Below are 21,930 nucleotides of genomic sequence, written 5' to 3'. Positions count from 1 at the left end.
CTCGTTCTTGGGAGTAAAGGAGTATTTCAAAAAGGTTTGGTTTCCCACTGGATTAAATTTTTTTGAAAAGCTATGTCACCCACTCTTCCTAAATCTAGAATTTGTTGGGTCAGTGTGTATCAGTCAGGCTCCAGTAGGGAAAATAAAAACCACACCAGGTATTCAACAAAGAGAATCTACTGTAGGGAATTACTGAAACAAACATTATAAAGCACAACATTAATATGGAGGAAATGACCACAGGCTCCCTAGGGTCAAGAAGTAGGAGAAAGGGGGAATGGTGTTGCCACCCAGAAGTTTAGAGAGTATGCGCCACAGAGCTGGGGTTCAGATCCTTCCTGGGGAGAGGATCCCATCCAGTGCCGGTTTTTACTAAGCTCAGAGGTGGAGCACTGTGAAGCTAGGCTCAGACCTGAGGAGGCAGTGCTCCCTGGCTAATGCTGGACCTCAGGGCAAATGCCATAAAACTCTTCTGGGACTGTTGACAGAAGCTACAGGCTGGAACCAACTGCTGCTGCTAAGTTACTGTTGGGTTGGCCCTGAAATTCACAGCAGGCAAAACAAAGAAGGAGCCTTTCCTCCCTTCCCCTGGCCTGCTAGAGCCCCATTTGCAGGACCCCAAAAGGAAGACAGCTGACAAAAGAGACATGTAATCTGCAGAATCTCGGTCCCAGCAACACCAAGCAGGGCACAGAAGAGTAATCTGGGGCTGAGACAACAGTCAACCTCCAAGTGGGAACCCCAATATGGAAATCCCCGCACAGTCAGAAACCCAGGTTAGAACACAGCTGTCCCAGGGCGATCGGCAAGGGCCTTTACCCTTCCTTGGATATCCTTTCACTCTTTCACATTGCTGTGATCAGATGCAAGGGATGTCTTGAGTGGTGAGTAGTTAGTAATAGTGAAGTACTAAAATTTGCAGATAATTGACTTTAAAAAAAAATGAGACTCCAGGGGGCACCTGCGTGGCTCAGTTAGTGAAGCTTCTGCTTTTGGCTCAGGTCATGATCCCAGGACCCTGGGATGGAGCCCCCAGTCTCCCTCACATTCCCCCTCCCCAGCTCATGCACACTCTCGCTCACTCTCTCTCTCCAAGTAAGTAAGTAAAATCTTTTTAAAAAATGAGAACCACTAATAATTATACCAGTCTCACTCATTTTGAGCTGATCATGATCTGAAAGGAATCAGCCATGTTCCCGTGTGCTGTGGTCTGAAGAAGAGTCTGGGGGCAGCGGCTCTAGCTGTCTTACATCTTACTTCTCTTTAATGGTTCTACCAGGGAAGGGCAGAGGACACTCAGATCCGTCCCAGGGACGAGAAACAGTTCTGCTTTGGTCAAAAAAGAAGCTGAAGCTCTTGGCTAAAACTGTGCCAAGGGACTTGGCAGATTTCTTTCCTTCTCGCTAGTTACAGGCTACGCTAACACAAAACAGACAGGACTAGACTGGTGAAGGGCCACCGTTTTCAAGAAGGTTCAAGAAACTGAAAAAGATCAGGATGTTGTGGGCAAACATCTAGTCTGGAGATGCCCATAGACATGTTTCAAACCTCTCCCATCAGATCAACAGAATGACTGCGTTCGTCCTGTGCGAGCAGTCTTCTCGTCTCCTTCTTTTCATCCCGATATGCAGACGTGATCCTTTTCCTTTTTCCCTACTACCAGCTTCGCTTCCCTAGAAGATGAAGAAGAAATGAGTGATCTACTATACATTATCCACTGATTTATTTTTCATGTGGTGCGGTTCATGTTTCCAGTAAATGTTTTCATTTTCCAACAAGAAAAAAGTAGCCGGTTCCTCAGTAAATATTACTTGTATATTACTTGGGCGCTTTTGGTTTATTAATGAGTGTAATAATGAAAGTGTGGGTTGTTGAAAAGAATCAATGGGTGTTTTTATTTAAGGCATAGCAGAAACGGTACAATGCCTGTGAATGCATCATTGTCGCTGAAGGCCTGGCTCGTCCAAACTTGCCTCTGATTGGTTTAAATCAAATAGGCCCAAGCACTTCATAAAAATGTCTTTGTCAGCCTGGTTTTGCTTCCAAACCTATTCATCTCTGTCAGTTTTTAATATTAGTACCAGGCTCCTGGCCATAGTCCATTAGTACTGTACTTAATTGCTCATGTTACAGCTGATCACCAATATAAAAAGCATTAATGTTTCCCCATCGCGAGACTGTTGCTACGTGGATACCTCAAATTCAGCAGGGCTCATGAAGTGTGGTTATTCTGGAAACTTCTTCCTCAGGATTGATAGGAAAGTTACTATAGGTCGCAACGCAAAGAAAAATGCCCACCTCCAGCTGGGCAGGACCCTTCTAAGGAGGACATTTTCTTTCTTGTCTGACTCTCCATTTAAGGTGTCCCAAGTCACCTTTCTGAGGAAAGGAATAAAAAAAGGAAAAGGGTTATCTTTATGGAATTCTCTTGGCTTGATTTTCTGGAATAGCAATTCACTTTAAAGACTTTGTTGTCACGTGCAGATTTGTTTTCTTTTTTAGAAAAATATTTTTCAAGCATGTGCAAGAGGCAAAAAAAAAAAAAAAAAAAAATTTCACACAGAATACCAGATTACTGGTTTGAATTTTCCTGAACAAATTACATGGTGTACATCTGAGGAGCACATGAAGTTTTATTAAGGACAGAAAAGGGAGCATGAAGGCAAAAGGCCTTCATGATGTGCTTTACTGAGTATTTAGAAAATCAAGGTCATAAACAAACTATTTGTTTATACGGGAAATGACCAATGACGCTTCATCTTCTTACATACGTAATGCCCAGCTTCAAATTCTCACCTTTTGCTTTTCCCATGAGCATTCCCCATGCAAGACTGTCCTGCCACAGGGTTGGGGTACCTTCTTTTGCTGTGACCTGGGGTGAGCCAGACCCAGACCAGATACATCTGGGCAGAAACCAAATGATGGTCAGCTGAACCCCTTGCCTTTCTTCTCTGAAGGTAGAAGGCAGAGCATGGGAAGGTCACATTTTGAGTAAGTTAAATATGTGCATTAAGGTGAATGCCAAAAAGATACCAAGTTCTAAGGAACTCATGTTGTGAGGAAAAAGTCAAGGGGGTAAGTAAGGTGAGTTACAGCTCTCTTTATGTCTAGGACACGACGCGATGTCTTCTTGCTCATTTTGATACCCTTGAAGTTAATCAATACCCAACTGAGAAAGACATGGGCAAGTTCTCAGCATTTGAGATCTGAGAAGTCCATTAGTCAGCCTCTAGACCAGAGCTCCTCAAGTGAGGCTTTCTGGCCTATCTATGCTCTTGCGAACAGAGCAGTTACAGATAAGCATTGTTACACTTACATAGCAATTTGCCAGAATAATTTTATGTCCATTGAAACTAATAAAACATTGGGGCTTATATTTTATGTACCTTGCTTTAAATTTCTTTTTTCTACTAATTCATTATCATGAATTAGGAATTTTATGAAAGTCTCAGTCAACAACAGACAGGAAATTTAGAAATGTAGTCCTTCCCGGCAGATCGCGGAAGAAGGCTCCACACCACAGATCACAACCTCAGATGTTTATGAGGGAGGTGGCTAAGTGGGTGCAGATGGCCAGGTAGGAGGGTAGGAAGCTGGCACACATGGCCAGGCCAGAGAGGCCCAGTGGGATCAGCCAACACCACTGCCTTGGGCAGATGGAGTCTCAGTACTGTCAGACCTTCCATGATTTCTTGATAACTTTTATGTGAAGTCACCTGACTTACAAATACTAGATCCAATATTTCTGAAAATATTTTATGCAAGTTAAAATAAACATACCTCAGGGTGGAGGTAGCCTATAGGCTACCAAGTTCTGTGAGGGCTGAGCCATCTTTGGCACTGGGCTATTCTAGTCTCCGTGCAAATGCCCTGTGGTTGGGGGGGGCAAGAAAAAAGAGCCACCATTGACCGTGCTTTTCATCTAAACACTCTGCCACATGCTGAGCAAGACACCTTCTGTGGCTTCCCATTGACCCAACCTTGCCTTCTGAGGTTGACTGTTTCTGCGCATGCCATTTCCTTGGTGATGAGCCTCTGTGAGCCTGGCTCCTCTCTCACTTCAAGTCCTCCTATTCCATTCAGCCAAGCCTCAGAGCACGATTTATGGATTTTCACCAGCTTGGCCTGCTGTCATGTAGATGCCTCCAATTTGTGTCACTCAGAATACCCAAAGTGATTCCAGATGTGGCATATCATACTTCTTGGGATGTGGCAGTATCAGTCTATCGACATAGCCCAAGATTACGTTTGAAATTGGTAAGAAGCCCTCTCCCAGTGGCTGGTTTCTTTTTCTGGGGTAGGATAGTTTTGCCATTTGAGTGACTGCCTTTTTCCTTTGCTGCTGCCCTCAAGAGCCACTGGGTGTTTTTTGAACGTCTACCACGTGCACAGCACCCTCTGAGAGGATGAAAACCTATAAACCACAGGGTCTGGAATCAGGCTGGCAGACAGTGAGGAGGGGCCCATGCTACTACATTCCTGGCAGAGATTGCGAAGGGAACACCATACTCATCTCCGTGAGCCCAAGCTCAGCTTCAGAACTCCTCTTAGTATGGCACCCCAGGCCATTACTATTCATTAGAATCAGAAGGTGCTGTGATCCTTGGCTTACCTAACTTACCATATGATCTGACTCATAGTCCACACATATGTGCAGGAGGGTTAGATACTTCAGGCTATAAAAAATCTCAGAGAAGTAAGTAATTGACACAAATAAGTTCAACAGATATCAAAAACAAAGAGAGACTTTTCAGCTAGAATAAGCAAAGTCTTCTAGGAGGATCTAGAATTTGAACTGGATCTTAAAGAGTTTGGTTTTAACTTCAGAGGTCATTGTACATTGCCTAAATTGTTCCGCTGTAGAAATCAAGACCATAAAGATACTAATTTTGAGGGCAAGGCTCGTGGACTCTTGCTTTCCCGCAGTCTCCCCAGTGCACTCAGGACAGCATCATGAACATATCAGGGACTCAGAAATCAGGGGTTGAATGAATTACATTAAATCCAAACAAAAAGGACAGTTTCCTCTAGGAAATGTGTGTCAAGAGGTAGGGAATGAAGTGGTGGAAGAAGCTGTCTGGTGAATACGAAGGCCAAATTTCCAAACTGGATACACAAGGCAGGTATTACAGTTTATATTCTCGGGCTTTATTGGCTGTCTTGCCCCAAAGTCCAGCGGGTAGACCATGCCCCATCCTCACCCATGAGCACGTGGGGTTGCCCATCTATGGACTCAGCTCCTTTCTGACCACTGGCTTGGTGAGAGGGGCTCTGGCCAATGGGGACAGCAAGTAACACGTCAGCACCACTGTCACGCACGCCCTCTCATCAACCTTTTCCCCAAGCCCGCAGAAGGCCTCCTGGCTCTTATCCACAGCCAGCAGCCTGGGATAATCGAGCAAGGTGCTGAGACTCAGGCAGGCTGAGAAAGACCTCCAGAATCTCTCCCAAAAGGACAGTCCGATAACTTCATAAGCAAAAGCCTCCCTCTCTATCACTCAGCATGCTTAAAATGCTCGGATACTTTCCAAAGCCTGGATAGTTCTAGAAACTTTTAAAAAGGAAAACAAAGCCCTTGCCAGGCCCTAGAGTAGAAAAACTGGTTTCTGTTTAAAAAAAAAAATAAACAACAGCCTTTGGAAAAGTCTCTATTTTAAAATTCTTAAATTTGCCTCTGAATGCAAGTTGTAATTAATAGAAGTTCGAGTTTACACTCTAGAGTGTAAAAACACCCTTGGGCACAAACTGATCAAGTGTGTGTGTCATGCTGTAAACTACAGCAAGTTCTTTGTTTGACCCAAAAAAAAAAAAAAAAAAAAAAAGGCTTGCCAAACAGTTTTTCTTTGTCAGGCTCCTTTATTGTCTCATTTTTGTTTTCTCTCTACTCACACCTTTGAACCTGGCTCTATAGTATTTAAGAACGTTTGCAGGTCTGATGTTTTATTGATAGTTTTCATCAAGCATGAATTTAAATTTGAGAATAGATTAGGTGTTTTAGCCCCTTTTCTTTTTGATAAATAACAAGAGGTTTCTACTTATGATTTTCTGTCCTCGGGGCTTTATCATTAAGATTAAATAACTGTACTCGCAAGCATGCCACTGCACAAACATCTTTTCAATTACGTGAGTAGCAGATGCCTTCACAAAGGCACTATTGAAAATTCAGAGAGCCTCTTTCCAAAAAAAGAAAGAAAAAAAGGATCAGATGATAGAAGAATGTAATTGTTTACCATTAAAATATATCCTTAACTCTTCCACTGAAAACCTCTTGGAACATTTTGGTTTTATACAAGTTATTACAAAGTTTGATCAAAGTAATAAATGTTTGGGGGAATTGTTGAACATTTCAGAAGCTCTGTAACCTGTGGGATCTCACCTCCTTGGGAGTTAAATGCAATAGTTATTTGTCTGTTTTTACATAACGGGCAGTGCCCGCCTTCATTTGTGGGGTGCTCGTTATGTTGAAAACACTGTAGTTACATTTGTCCATTATTCTTGAAATAATAATGTTCACCTGCCCTTGAAATGGATCCATGCAACTTCATTCGGAGCTAGTCATTGTTTTCTCATTGAGAAGAAGAGTTGCTGCCGGCATCGTGGGGGGCTGGGTGCTGGTGATGGTCTGCATTCTCTGTTTTGTGCATGTATTTTAATCCGTGGGGCACAAAGTCAGCTTTCTTTAAATCCATCCCAACTTTCTTCATTGTGGTCTTCAGTTGAAAGATGATGGGGCTAACATCAGTGTAGACCCTCTTAGAAGTGGCATGGAGGCATCATAGAAGCAAAACACCTGAGGAGTTTTGTTCTAGCTGGGGAGGCCATGAGAACCTCAGCTGTGTGTGTAGATTAAGTGCTACAGGCTGGAATTCATGGAGGGTAGATGCTTGAGCTTCTTTTACCATCCACCAGCAAGTTGGACCTGATCCAATCACAGTTGCCACCTTTTAGAGAATCTTGGCCTAGTGATCCTGGCGTTTTGTAAGAGGAGCACTGTGCCCAGTGCCTGAGCCGTAGGGCTGTTTCCCTTGTACTGGATTGACTCTTTGCGGAATGGCCTCTGAGAAAAGGAGAATGCTCACCCTGATTTTTTTAGCGCTTTGAGAACTTAGGGTTCCCTGAAGCCATGGGTCATCGGTTCAGTATCTCCTTGTTGGTGATGCTATTTAGACAAGGTATGAAAATGCACTGCTGCCCTGCTGATATGAAGGCAGGCAGCTCCAAGAGGCCGGCAGATCTGTGTTTGAACTCAAATGCTGGCACCTAATAGCTGCATGCCTTTTACTAGTTATTTAACTATTTAACTCTGAACCTCAGTTTCCTCATCCATGAGATGAGGATAAAATAACGTACCTGTATATACTTTTTTTGTAATGGTTGAATGTACGACATACAAAATGCCTGGTATTAATAGGTACTTCATATGTGGCAGCTGCTATTAATGTCATAATGTCATAATGTCTAATCAATACAGAAGAACCACCAGAATTTGCCCTCCCCATCCTCCCTCCTCACCTTTTCACCAAGATCCCCATAGATCAATGTAACTCCAGTTCAGGGAGCCCATCATCCTCAAGCTACCTTTCTCACATTGACAATCCTTTATAGGAGTCAAGCCGCCATCTTGCTGGAGCCAACCTCCAGGTACCCTTTTTTTTCACCCTCCTTTCTTTGCTCAGGGTTACAGGCACTCCAGGACCATCAAGGAAGCTGTCAGTCATTAGGCCCAAGAAACAACACTCCCACCACTTCCAGGACAAAGATTCAGAATTAGTGCCTTCAAAAAACTTTCTCATTCATCTTCTACTGCCTCTCGAGTAGTGGTAGGCAGGTAGTTTTCCCAAGAAAGAGCTCTTCTGAAGACAAGTGGCCATATATTGTTGATAATAATGGGCCACATACCTTTTGGATATCTCACACAGAATACAAATGATGCGATTTATGCCCACTTCCTTATTAAAAAGCTTGGTACAGTTTACCCTTGGTGAGCTCATGGGCTAAGCTGAGTCTTTTATACAGAATCCGTGCTGCATTCTCCCACCACGTTCTTGGCTTACAGAAGTCCTGCTGTAGGCTCATTCTCTGTGGCCTGTATGTCAGCATGGACTCTGTCACCATGGTTTAATGCTCAAAGCCTTCAATTCACCTCTTCAGTGGTTCGAGGGGGGTACTGGACATCTATTTCTCAGCTCTCTTGGTTACTGATATTTTACTTCTCACCCTCTGCACTCTATTTTTTCTGCTTTAGAGAAACTCACACCACAAAACCAAGGAGATCGTTACTCAGAACCCACATCTTTCTCAGATGGAGCTTGGCTTTTAAAAAGAACAGGAACAAAGTTTCTTTTGTACTCAGTGAGTGTTGTGACCACTGAGGAAACATCCCACTTCTGTGTACACTGCCATAGTACATTTGTGTACTTGACCTTGGTTTTGGTCCCTATCACCCAAAGGCTCTTCCACCATTTTTGTCATGGTCTGGAACCCTGAGAGGAGAACCATATGTGGGAGTAGAGACTTTCTCTTCTTCTTGGATCCTTAACCAGTGTGCATACATCACCTTCAAAAAAGAAAAATATACCTTCTATTGGCTCCATATTTGGTGAAAGATTGCTTCCCACACTTCACAGCGAAGTTATATTTTCAGTTTCTGGCTGAGAAGGGAAATGTCTGGCCAAGCCTTAGAATTTATCAACCCTGGAATCAACTTGGAGGTATAATGACTTCATTTGGGATCAGATCAGGTCTGAAGCCCCATTGGAACCAATATGTCATTTCTTTTCTACGACTGTGAAAAAAACCTGATACATGTAAGAATAGCAGTAGCATTTTTGCCCTGACACGCATACCAACTTTTTTCCCCTCTGCCCCTAAGATATTCTGTTCCGAGGGCACCAGGAGGTCTTTGGGCCTAGACTTTTTCACAGGTCTTTTTAAAGCATCTACAGAGTAAATCGGGTGAGTTTGATGATCAACTACTACCCTAAAAATTTCCTGCTTTCTTTCCCCAACTCCCCAAATTGAATCAGTTTTAGACAGTATCATAATATCGTTTTGCAGAGCTCTATCAATAGACGGATTCTCATTCTCCTCCTGAGAGCTGTTGGCTCAGTGTTTGGGCTCCAAAGTTCCATCATTCCATGCAAGCATGAATCAATACAGAAGATTATTAGTGGTTACTCGTTCAGATGCGATTTGACATTATTTTCCCTCTGCCTATGGGGAGAGAAGGGAGAAGGCCGCCTAATAAAGATGAAGAGTCTTTTCTTCTTTTGTATGAAATGCAAATGATGAGGACATGTGCCATCTACAGTTCTGGAGCATGAGGCTGCTGGTTTTTGTTGAGAAAGAGAGGCAAGACCCCGGAGGATTTTAGAATTTGTAAATATAAAATTATCTGCCTTGGTGTTTTAAAAAAAAAATAAAAGGGAGAAAGAGTTGGCAGGTTGCCAGATTACTTACATTACAGTAATAGATTTGCTGACCCCTGACTTCTGCTGTAGAGAAATGTATTGAATTTTTCATAATATCAGATGAGGCAGATCTAAAAACCGAGTAGAAGGCGCACCATTATTTAACTTGAGATTTAACAAAGCCGAAATCTTTTCAAACCAGCAATTTCTTGTATGATGATAATTTAGTGGCTCAGATGCTAATAAATCAAGGTTATAATGCTATTGATTTGTTAATTTTAACTTGGGTTGATTTTAAGTCGTCTCTATTTTTAAAAAGGGAAAAAAAGAAAAAAGAAGAAGGAGAAAAAAAAAATCTTCCTTTCACAGTGACTGAATTTAATAAGAATCTTGGTGATAGCAAAAGGCTCCCCTACTGTTTCTGCTTTGGGGTGGAAAATGTTATTCTTGTATTATTCCTAGGGAAAAATAAAATCTCATGCTGCTACAAATCTTATGCCTATGGAAAGATGTTATTTTTTAATACATGATGGCTTACCTATTTCAGGGCCATTAATGGCATCATAAATAAGCATTTTGCTAATCTGAAATGTGAAATCTGGATAATAATAAAGGCCCATTTATCTGCCTAGCTTTCAATTCCCAGAGTAGATGTAGATCAGGGGTAAAAATCTCTCTGGATTTTCTAATGAATATATTGCTTCTCTTCCCCATTACTTCCGCCCACCTAAAACCCAACCCACATTCTTAGAGTTGCAGCCCATTGAAAATATTTCTCCTGAGTAATGAGTTCTTGGGGGCTGGGGTGCATTTTTGCTTTTATCTGTATAGTTTGGAAACTGATTAAATCTTTGTTGTACTACAAATATTTGAGGAATAATCATCCACAAGGCACAGGCATGTTGCATTATACTAGATTCTTGATACAATACGGACCGCCTCAGCTTCCTGCATTGGGCAATATTGACCTTAATATTGGCTAACCTGTTTGTAATGGTATCACATGTACGCTAAACGTTTAAATGTTCAGAAACCCATAATAGCTTTCGTCCTCTTGCGCTGTGAAAACTTCTAATAATCAAATGATAAGATCATATCCTGTGGGGTAATTGTATTGTACCGTGACAGGATAACTGAAAAAACATTCAGTGAAAATCGCACCGAACGGAAATCAGTATATGAACGGTGATTGTTTGTGTGCTGGGCGAGACCGTGCCCTGTTCTTCAGGGCTTAGCTGGTCATATTTCTACTTGTTTCCTTTTAGCTGCTGCCTTTCTTGTTTTATTTTGGGAACCTTTTTTCCCTGAGCCACTATAATTATCTGTCAGTGATTTAGAAGGGAGGGGGGAGCCACTCACTTGACCTTTACACACACACACACACACACACACTCACACACTCACTCACTTGCTCACATAGACTCTCCCTCTGGAAACCTTGAACAAGCAAAGCTTGTGTTTGGATTTAGTTTTACCTTAGTCATGCCTCTTTCCAGATACAAGAAACATTTAATTCCACATTTCCTGCTTCTGGCTTTAGGCCTTTGACCAGCAAAGTGAAATGTATTTTTTAACTGCTGTCAGCCAGCCAGCTGCTGAGTTGAGTGAAGAAGGAAAAAAAAGAAAGAAAAAGAAAAGGCAAGAAAAAGTGTGGGGGGTGGGGTGGGGCATGAAATGGAAATGTTACCCTGCTTCTTGAATCTGCAAAGCTGTGTGAGGAAATTCAAATCCCCTTAGCACCCACCCCTCTGGAGGGCCTGCTGGGCCCCGACCCCAACCCTCAGAGCTGAAGGTGAGGGGTCCTCTGGGGCCCATGCTGGCTGTCTCCCACCCAGATCTCTGCCTCCTCGAACCCTCTCCCCACACTCAGAGGTAACGGGGCCGTGCTTCCCTGCGAGGACATCTCCTCAAGGTGTCGCCGTGTCAATGAGGGAATGAAGTCGAGGGCAAGGGTGGTCCCGACAAACAGCCACTGTCAGAATACCCAGACTTCCGAGCTGCTCAGGTTCCCATAGCAACCAAACACAAGTAAAACAAACCTATCTGTCCCAACAATAAAAAAAAAAAAAAAAGTTTTCATTAAAGTCTATTTAAAATGTTTTTTTTTCCAATGTAAAATATTTGATGCCTTTCGCTCCCAGACAGAAATCCTCAACCTGCCGATGTTGAAAGGGGATCAAGTCCCCGGCAGAACTGTGCAGATAAAAGGGATTGGGGTAACGTTGGGGACTTTACAGACGAGACGGGATAAATTCAAGTATGAACAAGATTGCTTTTTTCTCTCTTCTTCTGCTTAGTTATGCTTTTTATTATATAAACATTAACTGTAATATTACAGTGGGAAGCCATATATTATTTTAGTAAGGCTACACAGAGAGAACAGTTCCCAGTTTTAGCAGCTGTAACATGTTTAAACTCAGTTTGTAATGGGATCTGAAGATAACTATTCCCCATGGGCTGTGTTGATCTTCATGGCTGGCCCCCTGCCAGATGGAGGGCTCGAAACTATTATTCACGCCTCCTTGCACATACCTTGTCCGAGCATGCTCAGTAAATGAATTTTGTTTCTCATACGTTGTAAATTGGGATTTCGTTTTCCCATAATTTACTTGGTATTTTATTAAACGGTGAAATATTATCATGAAGGACCCCACGTCTGTACTCGGGAACCTGTACAGTTGTGTGTGTTGAAGGAGCTGAGGTGTGGATCTCTTGGTTAGAAACTACTTTCGGTGGCTCGCTAACAGATAGCCAAACCAAAGAAGTTTCTGCCTGGAAGTCTTCGTTTAAAAATAATGAGGGTTCCCAATATTTGAACAGATTTATGTTGTTTATAAGCCAAGTACATTTTCTTCATTGAGTCAACTTGTCTTATTTAAAACAAATTATGTTTGCTGTATTAAAGTTCATATTTTTAAGGCTGAGTCTTGTATTAATCCCACAGTGAGTCATTAATCATACCAAATGCATTATAAAAACTTTAATCACTGAAGTTGAAACTGAGATTGTAATGCAATCCATCCCTTTTAATTACATCAGCTATTTTTCCCTTTCAGATCAAGAGCTATGTCGCAAAGGGAAAACAGATTAAAACTAGAGCTGTTTGATGTTTCTCTTTTTAGAACAATTTTATGTACTTTGTTTTAAAAGTTATATAATTGAAATGCTTGAATTTTTCAGCCCTCTGATTTTTGTGGCTTGAGTGGTCTGTCCGCCCTCCTCCTCCCAGAGGACCTCTTTTGTTTGGCACCCCAAAAAAGGAGCTCATACTGAAATCCCTTACCCGCCTCAGAGCTCTGGAGAAGATAGCTAGCTTTCTCAGCCCCACTGTGCTTGCCTTCCATAAGCCTCTTTATCGTCAGTGTCTGGTCTATACTTTGACGTGAATGAAAATATAAACTTCAGAGGCAGGCAGAACAAGGTTCATATTCCATCTCTAATAAAAGGTGTGATACTTGGGCAAATTTTTCAGCCTTTCTGGGGCCTCATCTGCCTCATCTGTTAAAAAGGGAGTGATACGGGTGCCTGGGTGGCTCAGTGGGTTAAGCCTCTGCCTTTGGCTCAGGTCATGGTCTCAGGGTCCTGGGATGGAGCCCCGCATCGGGCTCTCTGCTCAGTGGGGAGCCTGCTTCCCCCTCTCTCTGTGTCTGCCTCTCTGCCTACTTGTGATCTCTGTCTGTCAAATAAATAAATAAAATCTTTAAAAAAAAAAAAAAGGGAGTTGATAATGGTACTCATGGTGGTAGTAGTAGTAAGAACAATGACAATAATGCTCCACAAAGATGAGAAGATTACATGGAATAATCCACATAGTGTATCGAGGACATTAACCTGGGGCATACCAGCACCTCCCAGGATATGGTCATGAAGTCACGGGTTTTGAGTGTTTTGTTCACAGCTGTACCTCAGTGCCGTGAACGCGGTGCACACAGTAGGTGCTCCATAAATCACTGCTGGCAGAATGACAAATGAATGGCAGCCATCGCGAGTGTGGCTATTATTGCTGTGTTGTTGTTGTTGGCCCTTAGCCAGGTTCCATGAGCTGTGATAATGATGTTAACTTTGGATGCTTCCGTTGGTATCTTTGGTATATAGAGTTACAAAACCAGAAAGATGTCTTGCAAAGGAGTGTTTGTAAGTTGTGAGGTACTGGTTTTTGACCAAGGAAGTAGAGCCCAGAGCTGTGGAGTAAGTTTCTAGAAATACACTGGTGTTACTGGAGATGGAGTGATTCAATAATCCGCTTGCATTGAGAAAAGAAACTAAAACCCAGTAGCTTCAATGCTCCTGGAATTGCCTCCCATGACTGATCATCTCTTCTGCTATCCTTCCAGATTAATCCTACCATATGAGAGGTTTATTAAAGGAGAGGAAGATAAGCCCCTGCCTCCAATCAAACCTCGGAAACAGGAGAACAGTTCCCAGGAACATGAGAATAAAACAAAAGTATCAGCAACCAAACGCATCAAACATGAAATCCCTAAGAGCAAGAAAGAAAAAGAGAATGCCCCAAAGCCCCAGGAATCATCAGAGGTGAGTCGCTGTCCTCCATAGAAATACCTCTGTGAGACCTGTCCTGTCCCAGGTCTTCTGGAGCCCTGCGTCCGCAGCCGGGTCCCTGTGCCCCAGCAGCCCCAGACTGAGAGGACCCCCTCTCCCCCAGCTTCACAGTTCCCCAGAGAGAGGATCTGTAGGTCCACTGGGGTGCTGGAAGGCAGTGCGTGATATTACATGGGATAGGCCAAGAATAGGATCTAGAAAGAGGGGAACATCCTGTGGAAAACTGAGAGCAAACGCCAGCTTTGAGAGAGAAGGAACCAGAGCTTCAGCTCTGTGAAGCCACAGGACTCTGGTGTGAACAATGTGGCTTCTTTGCTATTTCAGAGCCAGTCTATCTGAGGAGCTGGTGGGCCTCAGAAACACGCTTTATGGGTTCTAGCAAGGAGAGATGTTGACACGAGGGACCGTGTCTCTGTAGGACTGTCCTCAAACTTTCAGAGATTCCTTTGCCTCCTATAACTGACCTCTGTGCAACAGCCTTGGGTTGAGACCAAGACTTAGAAATATCTTAAGTACATATTATTTATAGGAGAATTTTGAAATTGTTCCTCTGAAACCATTATTATCTCTCATGTTAACAGGTAGTTTCTGAACCTTTTTAAACCAGCCCCATTACCCACAGCCCCCACAGCTCTTTGGTAGAAGCCATTACTCGTCAGTGTATAGCCAGGCATGGAGGCTGATCTGGGCTCTGTTTCAACATGAATAATAAAAAATCCTGCAGCCCATTAAAAAAAAAAAAAAAAAAGAATTTAGCAGCCACATTTGGAGACAGCATGTTCTAGGATCCAACCCCAGAGGGAATTTTGGTGCTGATATTAAACACCCCCTAAAAATCAGGTTTATAATGAACACATAAAAGACTCTCTAATTAAACACTGGCTCAAAAAACACATACACACACACACACACACACACACACACACACACACCAGCCTCCTAACTAGAAATTAATCTACCCAACTGACTTCTGAGTAAGAAGATATTATAAATACCAAGAAAAGACTTTTGTGTTGCCTTCATTTTTGTTTCATAATTATTCTAAGCTTTAGTGATTAAAAAAATGGGGGAAAAAGATGATGCAGAGAGATTTCTAAACATCTGCAAGCTTGCAACATAAATGGCCAAAAGCAAGGAAATTCCAAGTTAAGGCTCACATTCCATTCTTCCTTTATCCTGTTGGCCTGCTGATTTATTACAGGGTTTTGGATCAGTGAGTTCTATTAGATACCATATGTACAGCATTGCCAAAGCACCAGAGGACAAACTGAGGCCAGAGGCCAGCTGACCTTTGAGTGGCTCCACTGTGGGGATGGAGTTTGAAATGGTTGTTTTTGTGAGGTGCAGGAGGGATCCTCAGCCCATTGCCCTGAAGCCCATCAGCGTGGGAGATGCCTGTCAGCAAGAGGAGGGCCCGGCTCCCTCTGGCTCACAGAAACCCTGAAAGCCATCAGGCTCCCTGTTTCTTATAGGCCCCAGTGCCTCGGGGCATTGTAAGTGTCTGTCAGGTCAAAGGGTATCATGATCAGTTCATCTGATTGACCTGGAATCTCACACCCTCCCCAAGTTGATCTTATGGTAAGAACTGCTCCCCACTTCCAACATAGACCCATGTGTTTGACCAGGTGTATTTCTTCTTTTTGACTGTGCGTTGGGGGTTTGGATTTTGTTATTGCCATTGGTGTTTTTATTGTCTTTAATTTTTGATATTTTCAATACGCAGCAGTGAACACAATGGAGATAGGAGGGCTTATAAAGCCCTTCCAGCCAAACCCACTGTCTTCAGGTCATTGGATTGCAAGTTGCCTGGTGGGAAGGCAGAGATTCCCTAACCTGTTTTCCAATGACAGCCACAGAGCTCTGTAACCAATGGCCTGGGTCACAGAAACTTCAGTGAGACTGAGTATCCCCTGTAGCTTCACTTCAAACCACAGCCCCATCAGAAACTAACATTTAAATGCAATTTGCCTTTTTTCCCTTGATGTACTCATTTTTCTGTATTTTCATGTAATGCATAAGCTCAAGAGACCAGTGATGATTGTTAATGTGGAACAAGAAATGATATTTGTCATGGAAAAGGCAGCTATTAGTACAAAAGAGAGAGAGTGAGAGGAAGGAAGGGAGGAAGGGAGGGAAGAAAAGAAAAACAATAAGCAAAAGCTCTTAGGTCTAACACATGCCTAAAAGACAGGGACATCTTCGAGTGGATTTAAGGAGAAACATCTCTGAAAGGGTATGATTCCTTAAAATGTTTATTTCTATGCGTCCCTACACCAGAATCCTCAATCTTACCCAAAGATGTTAATGTGTTCAACACTTCTTTTCTTTAACAAAGAACAACGTTTAAGGGATGAGATGCAGCAGAGTGGGAGGCGGGGGGCTTGGAAGAGAAGACCAGCTCAATTCAACTATTTTGTGACTGTTCCCTAAGACATGTCAGGACAGAGTGACAGTTTTGAAAGGGCCTGTCGGCCAGCTGGGTCACAGATGGAAAGTTAAAATGACCTTCTAAGGTCAAACTTTGCACAGCTACATAATGCAATGAATGGGTCAAATTGTGCCCACAACCTCGGTCAATACGGACACATAAAGAGCATCCATCTCATTGACTACGGTGTATTCCAGTGAGCAGAAAAGCTGTATTTGGGACGGTGCTCACTGCCTGAATTTTGATGACTTCATTTTTAGCTTTAATAGAAATGTAGTTTGCTGCAGCCTAGAAGGACTTGGAGTCCTTCTGTCCCTCAGGTAGACAGGCTGGTGTTGCATCTGCATAATTTTCCAGTATTTTAGAATTTTCTGCATGTCATATGGTGCTGAGTAGAAATTAACACTCACGCATTGCTAATTTTATGCATCGTACTGAACGCCCTGGGTTGGGATTTGCTCTCTCGGAGAAAGGCAAGGGGTTCTAGTAAGTTTGTTGCTTGTTGTTGACATGGGGTTGGTTGGTTTTTGAAAGAGAGATGCTTAAAAGAAAAAAAATCCTCCTCCAAAGTGTCATAAAGCACAACATGTAATTTAAAACCCATTTGGATAATTGACTGATTTGACAAGAAAACAACCTCAGAATTAAACTATATATTAGAATCAAGGAGTGGTAAGATGGTACAGAACACTTTGCTCTCTTGATAGGTGTCTCACAAGGGACTTGAGCGAAATATGCATTTCTACCCTAATGTTTCTGTAATTTAGATTTCTTTGTTTAGAGCTGTAATTGGGGGCAATAAAGCTTTACAGAAACTCCCTGAGCTGATTGACAAGACTGTTTTCAAGAAAAACTGCTGCATGTAATATTTTGTTTCATAGCAAAAGTGTCAATGCATTTGGCTTCCTTCTGACTGCCTTTTGAAATATTTTATCAGGTTTCATCAGAGCCAGAGAAGGAACAAGAGACTTTAAATCAGAAGACCGTCACTGAGCCTCTCCCGGCAGCGGACGTGAAGAAGAAAATGGAAGGCTACCAGGATTTTGCAGCGATGCCCCTGGGGTCTAGAGCAGACCCAGAAAAGGACAGCGACACAGATCAAGGTGCCAACACTGAGAAGGCAGCAGAGGAGGTGGGAGAGAAGGGGCCCGCTCCTCCACTCCCGAGTGCCCCCGCAGCCCCTGAGAGGGCTCCGGCGCTGGGCTCCGGGGCTGGCAAACAGTCCCTCACCTCCCCCAGTGCTCTTGTGGACTCAAAACAAGACCCCCAGACCTGCTGTTTTACAGAGAACCCCGACAGTGAACTCCAAGAAGCCCCCTTCCCTGGCTTCGCCACTACGCAGCCCCCCCTGACCAACCAGAGTGAGCTGGAGGATGACAAGCTGCCCGCGATGGCGGACTACATCGCCAACTGCACCGTGAAGGTGGACCAGCTGGGCAGCGATGACATCCACAATGCCCTCAAGCAGACCCCGAAGGTCCTCGTGGTCCAGTCATTTGACATGTTCAAAGACAAAGACCTGACCGGGCCCATGAATGAGAACCATGGACTTAATTACACACCTCTGCTCTACTCAAGGGGCAACCCGGGCATCATGTCCCCGCTGGCCAAGAAGAAACTTCTGTCCCAAGTGAGTGGGGCCAGCCTCTCCAGCAGCTACCCCTATGGCTCGCCACCCCCTCTGATCAGTAAAAAGAAACTGATGGCCAGGGATGACCTGTGTTCGGGTCTGTCCCAGGCCCACCATGGCCAGGGTCCCGACCACATGGCGGTCAGCCGGCCCTCAGTGATTCAGCATGTCCAGAGTTTCAGAAGCAAGCCATCGGAGGAGAGAAAGAGCATCAGTGACATTTTGAAGCACGACAAGCTGGGTCGATCGGATCCCCACCGCTGCAGTTTCTCCAAGCACCACCTTAGCCCCCTTGCTGACTCCTACGTCCTGAAGCAAGACATTCAGGAGGGCAAGGAGAAGCTCTTGGAGAAAAGGGCGCTCCCCCACTCCCACATGCCCAGCTTCCTGGCCGACTTCTACTCCTCTCCTCACCTGCACAGCCTCTACCGACACACTGAACACCATCTTCACAACGAGCAGACATCCAAGTACCCCTGCAGGGACATGTACAGGGAATCGGACAGCAGCTCTTTTCCTTCCCACAAACACCAAGAGAAGCTCCACGTGAATTATCTCGCGTCGCTGCACCTGCCGGACAAGAAGGTGGCGGTGGCGGAAGCCCCCACGGATGATCAGCCTACGGATCTGAGCCTTCCCAAGAATCTGCACAAACCCACGGGCAAGGTCCTGGGCCTGGCCCACACGGCCCCGGGGCCCCAGGAGAACAAAGGCGTCTCCCAGTTCCAGGTCATGAATAGCCAGAGTCGGGACTGTCACCCCAAAGCCTGCCGGGTTTCGCCCATGACCACGTCGGCCCCGAAAAGGTACCCCGAGTCGCTTTCCCGCTCGGGAAAACCTCACCACGTGAGACTAGAGAACTTCAGGAAGATCGACGGCATGGTGCACCCCGTCCTGCAGCGGAAGGCCAGCCCTCAGAACATTGGGGCCGCGCGGCCCATCAAGCGCAGCCTGGAGGATTTGGACCTGGTGATCGCGGGGAAGAAGGCCCGGGCCGTGTCTCCCCTGGACCCGGCCAAGGAGGCCTGCGGGAAGGAGAAGGCCTCCTCAGAGACGGAGAGCGAGGGCGGCAAGGCGGCGCACGGCGGCCACTCGGGGGCCTCGTCTGAAGGCCACAAGCTCCCGCTCTCCTCCCCCATCTTCCCAGGTCTGTATTCCGGGAGCCTGTGCAGCTCGGGCCTCAACTCCAGGCTCCCGGCCGGCTACTCCCATTCTCTGCAGTACTTGAAAAACCAGACCGTGCTTTCTCCGCTCATGCAGCCCCTGGCTTTCCACTCGCTTGTGATGCAAAGGGGGATTTTTACATCGCCGACAAATTCTCAGCAGCTTTACAGACACTTGGCCGCGGCCACCCCAGTAGGAAGTTCATATGGGGACCTTTTGCACAACAGCATTTACCCTTTAGCTGCTATAAATCCTCAAGCCGCCTTCCCTTCCTCTCAGCTATCCTCCGTACACCCCGGTACTAAACTGTAAGCCCAGCTCTGCCCGGCCTCCCACGTGGTGGCATGGCTCAAGGAGCTTCCCTCCCAACCCTGGGGGGTGCCGGCTTGTAGAATTAGAAGTCAGGATTTCTTCTAATCCGGGGGTGAAATCAGTCCCAGCCAAAGGAGCCGCCAAGGGGAGGTGAACATACCTGATTTTTCTGGGATGACTCCAGCCTTGGCTGGTCAGTCTTGAGCCCCTTCCGACACAGATGCCCTTGGACCTACATGGTTCGCTTTGCACGAGGGTCTTGTGAAGGGACGTATGTGTACCCGGGAAGAATTTAGAAGACCCCGTCTTGAGTTCCGATGGTCAGGAACAATTTGGGCAAAAAAAAAAAGGGGGGGGGCAGGCATTTCACAGGAAGGGGCAAGGAAGACTGGCAAGAGTTTGCCAAGGGATGCCCCTCTTTTCCTAAAACTCTCCAAGGTTCAATCAATGCAATGTATAGTGGAACTTCCAATAGATCTTTCATTTTGACACTATTAAACAATCCAGAGAAGTAAACACTGTTAAAATGACTGTATATATTTGCTTCTTAAAACTACCCGTATCACTGTTTGCTCACCTAATTTATATACAGGTAGTTCCATTTTCTCCCAGTTACTTCTTGTCGTTTTTTTTTTCTTTTTTTAATTAAACAGTATCGCTTTTGTTCGCAGGTCTTTTGTTTTTTTGTTTTGTTTTGTTTTGTTTTCGAGGCTGACTGACTGTCCTAGTTGTTGATGTGTGTTTGTAATTTTTCCACATCTTATCATTTTGAGCAGCTTTGGGTGGTAAAGTTATTGTTTACAAATTGAAGCAACTGATTTTAGTGGAACAAACGAAAAAGAAACAGTTGAGCACACAATAGTGCAAAGAATGTTCCTTTGCAGATCCGCAACTTAAGGATTTTGTTCCTCATAAATGGCATAGTTGAAAGAGCTTATACACTGCTCACCGGCCAAATGCTTTGCTTTGAAGTATTGGGTTATGTGAAAATATCGAGCATTGTACTTACCTTATCTAGGCTGTGAAACTGTCCTACATACCAGAGGAATCATAAAAACAAAAACCTCAGTGGCAGCAAGTCGCTGAATTACAAGAGTCTAGAGGACATATTTGTGGGCTGCACAGATATTTTAGGAATTTCAGAAATTAGAACAGAAGCCAAAATGATTTACATTGGTGTTGGCACTGATCCCGTTAAACAGTGTGGGAAAGGGGGTTGGGAAGAAGATGGAGCTCGACGATCCGGAAGAGAATGAGCGGCTGGAGGCCCGGGCGCCAGATACCTTCCCCGGGCCGCGGTCTTTTGAGTAGTAGGTAGTCACGTTGCCTTCATCGAATTGGTTTCTTGTTGTTCCCAAGAAGAACCTCCCAGGCCCCATCTTTGGGGAGAATTGGCATACTGGATGACCCATTTCAAAAGCAAGTCATCTTCTTGGGGTTTATGGGGCGTTAGATTCTGGTGTATGCGTGCCCACTTGGTGGCGTGTGTCATGTCTTTAACCACCTGGCAACCACGGTCCACCTTATGATTTCTTTTGTCGCTGGAAGAAATGGTCAAGTTGTTCACGCAGTCAGATGTGCAGAGTGTGTACTGTCATTCTTGCCCCATTGTTCCATTCGCTGCTGAGCTGTAACATCAAGGTGGATGCATTTTTCTAAGCGTGTTAAAAGTCCATCAATACAGAGTGGATTTTCTTTCCGAATCCCATCCCTGCTGATAAGACTGCTTTGATGAACTCCCCAGCCAACCCTCCCCTCCCCCAAAACTCCCAGTAGACAGTAGAACCATAGTTAACCAGTCTTTTACCTCTGAGATATTTAATTCTATGAAAATTGATGACAATTTTCAACTCCTAAGTAGGTAACTCGACTGCAAAATAATCACAACTGGTAAACAAGGACACTGCGGCTCTTAAACAAAGCCATGCATGCCGTGCATTTGTATTGAAATGTCTCCATGATATGAAGCCAAATATTCAATGTAACATACTTAATATCCAAAGGTGGAAACAAAAGAATGTAGAGATCTAGTGTTAAGAGTTCCATTTGCTTCAATTAATTATTTACCTTCCTGTGGAATTTCACATATATATATATATATTTACATATATATATATATTTAATAGAACAATAGGTAGACTAGTAGAATATAGATTATAAATGTGTGAGTGCAGATTATCCTGCTATTGCACAAGATAGAAGGGGAAAGAGATCTCAATTCCAGCTGGCAGAACACTAGCCAGGACACCTAGAAGAAAGTTGCACTAGACTGATTGGTCGCAGAATCAGAGGACATGGAAGAACACGGTATCTCCAGGGTTTCCGCAGCAGACATGGGCTAGATCGTGCACGGTCTCTAGGAGTTTGTTTCTCCAAGAAATGGGGCCGCCTGTCCCTGGTGGAGCTCACCTATCCATTTGGAATAT

The 21,930-nt window shown here is 44.3% G+C and overlaps 1 protein-coding gene across 3 annotated transcripts in view; it reads left to right on the top strand.

Moving 5' to 3' along the window:
• ARID5B (AT-rich interaction domain 5B) overlaps positions 1–19,530 on the top strand; it is a 174,182-nt gene extending 154,652 nt beyond the window's left edge. For all 3 annotated transcript variants that reach the window (XM_032842308.1, XM_032842314.1, XM_032842318.1), the window contains 2 exons: positions 13,745–13,943; positions 17,336–19,530. In XM_032842308.1, coding sequence (XP_032698199.1) covers positions 13,745–13,943; positions 17,336–19,504 — 2,368 coding nt within the window. In that variant the 3' untranslated portion in view covers positions 19,505–19,530. The remainder of the gene's footprint in view (positions 1–13,744; positions 13,944–17,335) is intronic.
• Positions 19,531–21,930: the final 2,400 nt, after the last annotated feature.

The sequence above is a fragment of the Lontra canadensis genome, unplaced genomic scaffold (assembly GCF_010015895.1).
Source record: "Lontra canadensis isolate GAN:19392208 unplaced genomic scaffold, GSC_riverotter_1.0 scaffold3, whole genome shotgun sequence".
Taxonomy (NCBI): Eukaryota; Metazoa; Chordata; class Mammalia; order Carnivora; family Mustelidae; genus Lontra; species Lontra canadensis.
This window is presented reverse-complemented; position numbering and strand designations above follow the sequence as displayed.